A 6,244-nucleotide genomic window follows, 5' to 3' on the forward strand; every position below is an offset into this window, starting at 1 on the left:
GGAAGTAGTATTCTGCTTTGCTCTTGTGGGTCCTATCCCGAGCAGCATGTTTCACGAGGGACGTGTGACTGAAATTCTGTGTCTGAGAAAGGATCAGCTATCACGCACATACTCCCTCCGTTCTAAATTACTTGTCGCAGAAATGGATGTATCTAGAACTAAAATACATCTAGATACATCCATACCTGCGACAAGTAATTCGGAACGGAGGGAGTAATAACTAATTCAATCGATCCACTGTATGATGACCCAGCGAGTGATGTGGTTCTTCCAGCTCCAACCTGAGAATGAGATGAAGATTCCTGACGTGAAATTACTAGCTAGCTAGGCCCGTCATTTCACCATCCATGCATATGATGTGGAGGGGCATCACGCAGGCAGAGCCAAAAAGTTAGTTGACTGACAAAATGACAACTGTATGGCCAACGACTGCTCACACACAAAAATGGAAAAGGGAAAACGGAATGCATACAATCACATATTTAGATCCGTCTGAAACAAGAGATTTCCCTTCTTCATTTCTTGCGGTAACTGAACTGTTTCTGAGAAAGAAGACCAAATTCCGGTGAAAATTCTCGCGTCCCAAACATGCTTGCAGACAACACACACGATATATATATTTATAGTTTTTTACATTTCATTTGGTTTTCTCATACGCAATATCCGGGCTGTGCACACAAATTCAAATACAGTACGTACTCACCTAGCTAGCAAACAATCAGTTAGGTAGGCGCGCACGCGCGCACGGGGAGTTAACTGGCAGGCAATCACACAATAGCTAGCCAGCAGCTTCTTGCAAAAGATAAATAAATGGAATCAATACTGCTAACCTCACGCTTGATCAAGCTGCACTGCATCCGGCTGGGAATTAACAGCACTTGACGCGAATCATGGCAGCAAGGGACAACTAATCATAATCATATGTACCAGTTGAGCTCGGTTCATCCTTCTTCCTCCTTGATCTCGTCGGTGCCGCTGAAGGAGGACGAGCGGTTGGTGCTGGCGGTGGTCGGGGAGGACGGCGAGGCGGTGTCGCTGAGCGCGACGAGCAGGTCGACGAAGGCGCCGACGATGAGGCCGTGGGTGCTCTTGCCGTTGGCCCTGAGGTACCACCCCAGCATCTTCTCCAACCAGCACCAGTCCTTGACGCCATGGCTCATTACCATCTCCTCCATGGACGCCCGGAAGTCGCGGTACGGGTTCGACGAGTCCATGGTCAGCGCCGTCGCTCCCTCGAATGGCGCCGTCTTGTCGACCTTCCCGCTGCCGCAGCAGGTGGTAACGGTGGTAGTGTCGCTGTCCTTCACCTTCAGGTTGGCCTCGTCGAGGATGGAGGAGGAGGTGGCCGGCGTTGCGTGGGGCTCGAAGAAGAGGCGGCCGGAGCGCAGGGCGCGGATGACCGTCTCTCGCTCGTTGGCCTCAACGAGCCCGGAGGCGGCCTCGGACGCCGTGGAGAGGCTGTCGCCGACCGAGGCGAAGGAGTTGGAGAAGCACGAGTCCGCGCCGGAGTCTGGCAAGTAGGCCGAGTTCATGGTCTTGTACGCCGTCTGGTGGTGCTGCTGCTGCCTGAAGGAGAGGGTCCTTGGCTGCTTGCAGGACGGCCATTGCCACGAGGTGGCAGACATGGAGGACGAGGCCACGGAGGAAGGTGCAGCGCCACTGGTACTGGCAGCACTGTCCACCTGCTTGCTGCTGAAGATGAGGGATGTTAGGCCAAGCTTCTTCACCATGGCTGGTTTTAGTTTGATCTCAAGGAGAAGAGATCGAACAGGACGATGCACAAGAGGCACAGGCTGTGGCTATGGTGCTCCACCGCCTACTGGGTGTGGGCAGGGCTACAGCGGCTCTACTCAATTAGAGAGAGTGAGGAAGGTGGTGTGTGTATGTGGGCTTTTGCTCAGAGGAGGGTTGCATAGCACATATTGGCATATAATTAACAAAAGCTAGCAGCATATCAGTACAGGACAGGAGCAATCAAAAGAGTAATGAGAGTAGCTAGGTTGCCTGGTGAGCAGAGAGACTGGTTGTTCATGATGTATTTATCAGGAGAGGAGAAAGGAAGGAAGATGCCATTGCCATGGATGGTGGAGTGCAATTTCTGCAGATATATAGTAGTACTAATGCTTCTCGCTAATCAATCACTTGGGGTGGTGTGCTGCTAAACCTCTTTTGTTTACCTGGCCATCCACGTGGAGCCTTGCTCTTGTACAAGGCTACAAGACACATGCATGATCAGTAGCTCGCTAGCAGCTGAAGAGACCATTTAATTGGTATTGGTAGGTGCTACCTTGTTGCGATTTAATCTAATGTAGGTATGCGCCGTCCATCCAATTTGCCCAGAGCAGAAATAAATGTAATGATCGATATAATCTTCACATGCGGCAAGCATTAGATTATCGGGAGCCGGTGGTGTGGCCTGTGGCGTGGTTTAATCTGCAGGCTGAGCAGAAGCAAATTAGTTGATCAGTTTCGCAACAACATACGTACATATAGGAGGATATATATAAAATAGTAAATGCCGCAAGTGCGCAGATACCTGTTGTAATCAAATGGTGCAACAAGGTCACAGGATAGATAATTAGGTGCAGACAAGAGAGAAACGTCCTCTAATTGTTTTAGTAGGAAGTAGGAGTAGTAAATTAGTAGTCCACGCAGTGCGCCTAGCTAGCTCTCCATCCATCCATCCATCTGTCATGTCTTGGGATGGGCCTCATCTCCCTGCAAAGTAACCTTAATCTTTCACGGATGAGACCTTGGCCTTGTTCCTTGGTGGTAGCCTGCTAGTGCCGTGCTACAGATTCTCATTCTCCCCGGTACTCTACCTGACATGCCATGCCGCAAGCACCATTAAAAACCATGTTAGTGAATGAATCCCAACAAGCCACTTTTTTTTATGGTTATTATGGAACACATATCATCGCATTAACAAAGTAATATTAACAAGGGAGCTATAGAATTGAAAAATTACACTACACCCAATACGCACAGGCGCCTTCGCAGCAAACAGGAGGAAAAAAAATCTGCAGTGGTTTCAGTTTTGTTTGCCACAGTTTCTATGCAGGCTGCAGCTTTAGCACCAAATATAGTACCGCCAACCAAAGAGATGCACTGTACTCTTGCCCAGTTTACAGCTAATCAGACCCAATGATGGAGCACAGTGAGTACGTACTGGCAGGATCACAAGAATGAACAGCAAATTTCTGTGTGCACCTATCTCAAAATAACCTATTTACGTAGCAGAAATGTTCTCAACTCCTTCTGAAGCAGCCTAACCATACTGAAAAAAGTTAAGGCGTGCAGATCAAGACAGAAATGTTAGCTGACCGGTAGTTGCAAATATTCTCTGTGTTGCCATTCCATCTCCTCTGAACCTTGTTCTAAGCAAGTAGTAGTTGCATAATTCTTGGGCATTTATGCAAGTCTGGCTAAACATGAGACCGGATTTATTGCACTCACCACGATGGCGTCTTCCCTTTTCTCCCTTTCTTTCCTTCAGCTGCCCATTCAACGCCTCCACATCTTCTGGCATGATATCAAGGCTCCTACGAAAAAGGCAGGAAACCTGTGACCCATTTATTGAGTCTGTCTTGCAATTTGGTGGTGCATCCAGAGCAGCAATCTTTCAGGAATTTAGGTTAGGGAAATCACATTTGGCACATTTGGCTTCCAGTTTTCTCCAATGATTCTGGTACATGCAACATAAGATGATTGGGGAAGCAACATGTTCTTTAACAACACCCAATCAAACATTGTTGGTCCAAAAAGTTCTTGATCGTTGCCTGGTCCTTACGGCCTCAACCAAACACTACTAGTATTATTGTATGATCCCTTAGCTTTTGGTCCACCTGGTACGCAGGAATCCAGGATAGGTACCTCTACTCATAGAATGCTGACCTGTGCCAGTAACAGTGCCATGATCAAGGATTCAAGGTAGCAAAATCTTGAAGCAGTATGCCTTATGTAGAAACAGAAACTGTGAAGAAACCGGGATTATCATAGGATACACTACACTACACAATACCATGGTGAAGGTGGCGACAGAAAAGAGTTGTATGGAATGCGACACATAGCGAACCATCGATTAGATGTGCATCTTGAGTAGGAAACGATTAGTCAACTGAAAATGTTTCCAAATTTCTCATAGCTAGGTGTTGCTAATCAATTTAACCATCTCCCATAATCTACTGATCGGTGCTACTTCTACGCATATTATTGCTTAATCTGAATCTGCTTAGCGGAGGCCCCCCACCCCCAGCTAGTCATGTCAGCATTAATATGTGTGTGTGACTGCGTCCATGCAGCCATGCATACTAGTCAGTCAGGGAGAAAGGCCGGTGCAATTACCACTGTGGGATAGGATGATCCTGCAGATCTATGTTGCCTGTGTCTTCACTGTGTGCAGGACAGCAGTGTCGCTGCGGTTTATTTAATTAACCTTGCAGAGCATATCCCACACACTTTGATCTGCGGCAGCTTTTAAAGTAGTGGTACTACGTACCACTACCCCTAAGGGCTGGCCTTTAAGAAACTACTGCATGGAGCAGTACGTGTGTACCCCCTCAGATTGGAGTAGTAAACCTTGGAGCAGGGTAAGTAATTAGTTGATGCAGAGGTGCACAAGGGTGGACAGTTCCATGGACCAGGCCGGGTCTGCCTCCTAACAGATCCACTGTTCTGGAACATGCAGGCAGGCGTCGCTGAGGCTGAACAGCAGAAATTAATAGCCAATTAGCTGCTCATAATCTGTATGTATGTAACAGGGCTACACGCCATGGACACTGACCTGTCGTGTTGTTATCACCCTTCCAGGCCAGCAAGCCGTAGGGAGCTCACAGGATTGTGCTTCTGCAATGGGGTTTTGTGACTTTTAAGAGGGCCAAGTGCATGCAAATGGCCCATGCATGCAGATGCAATAATGCAGAGAGCATGGCTGGCTCCACTGGGCACATGTCCTGGCCTACCCTTCTTCACTCATGTATGGCGATGGCCAACTAACAATAGACATTTTCCAAACTGTATTTTCTGCTCCCTCTGTAAACTTTTATAAAAGTAGTGACCTAAAACATCTTATAAAAGTTTACAGAGGCAGTATCTCTCAGTAGTTTGATCCGAATTCGGAGTTTTGGTCCTAAATTATCAAATTACTAGAGGATGAAAATCCTTCAGTGACTGTGCCAAGAGTTTCTTGGTGTTTCAAAAGAAAGATTACTTGGTTGGCCAAAATAAAACCCTTGCCTTAATCTCTCAAGTCTCAACTAAGCCTTCTAAGAAAAAAGTCCATTTTACTACCCTGAATAAAGTGTGTGGTTCACTTTATCCACTGATCTATTTTTCCGCTTCTTTTACCCCCCAAACAAACCCAAACCGGACAAAACACCCCCCCGGCTGGTTTTTCTCCACCCACTACTGATGTGGCACTAGTCAACAGCGGTTTTGACCTGGGTGGGGCCCCCTTGTCAGGTTTTTTTCCCTCTCTCTTTCTCTCTCTCCAACCGAAGGCGACTGTGAGCGGCGGGGAGCGCCTCCTCGCGACGGCGACAGCCCCGGCCACGCCGAGCTCCCGCAGCGCGAGCGCCTGCTGGGCCCCGCCGAGGCAGACGGCGCAGGAGGACGGCCCGAGGAGGCCATCGGTGAGGTGCCGCCCGAGCACCTCGGCGTGGAACTCCACCGCCTCACGCCACTCATGGCTGCGCCACGCCAGCCACGCCTCCGGCGACCCCGCGGCCGCTGCGGCCTAGGCGTGGGTCCTCTTCCCGACGACCGCGGTGACAGGGAGCTCGGCTCCACACCCCTCCCTGGCCATGCCTCTCCGTCGCCCTCACGTGCATGTCACCGCGCCCGCCTGCTGCCGCTACTGTCACTGACCGCTGTCACGCCGCTGCCGACTCTGCTCTAGCGCTGCTGTTGACTCCCGCTACGGCCGCTCGCCATTGCCAACCGCGACCTGCTCGCGCCCTTCCATGGCCTCGCCTCCCCATGTCGCTGCTCTCGAACGACCGCGCTGGCTGCTGCTCGGGGCTGCGCTGGCGCTCGCTGAACTTGCCCAGCGCTCCTCTTCCCTCGCATGTGCCCGGGCCGCCTGCGTTGCTCTGCTGCCGCAGCGCCCCGCCCGCGCAGCCCTGCTCCGGCACCAGCCCTCGTGGCCCCGTTCCGGCGGCCCTGCTGCGCCCACTGAGCCTCCCCTTCCACTCGCCCTCACCCCGGTACCCGCCCGTGCCTAACTGCGTCGGCCCGCGCCCGCCAC

The 6,244-nt window shown here is 50.6% G+C and overlaps 1 protein-coding gene across 1 annotated transcript in view; it reads right to left on the minus strand.

Moving 5' to 3' along the window:
• Nucleotides 1-553: 553 nt before the first annotated feature.
• Nucleotides 554-6,244, minus strand: part of LOC119332614 (transcription repressor OFP13-like) — an 18,484-nt gene continuing 12,793 nt past the window's right edge. Inside the window, exons 3-4 of the mRNA XM_037605779.1 lie at nucleotides 2,537-2,822; nucleotides 554-2,440 (exon numbers count right to left, since the gene is read on the minus strand). Of these exons, the coding sequence (XP_037461676.1) occupies nucleotides 942-1,730 (789 nt within the window). The 5' untranslated portion in view covers nucleotides 1,731-2,440; nucleotides 2,537-2,822 and the 3' untranslated portion in view covers nucleotides 554-941. The remainder of the gene's footprint in view (nucleotides 2,441-2,536; nucleotides 2,823-6,244) is intronic.

This window comes from Triticum dicoccoides, chromosome 7A (assembly GCF_002162155.2).
Source record: "Triticum dicoccoides isolate Atlit2015 ecotype Zavitan chromosome 7A, WEW_v2.0, whole genome shotgun sequence".
Classification (NCBI taxonomy): domain Eukaryota; kingdom Viridiplantae; phylum Streptophyta; class Magnoliopsida; order Poales; family Poaceae; genus Triticum; species Triticum dicoccoides.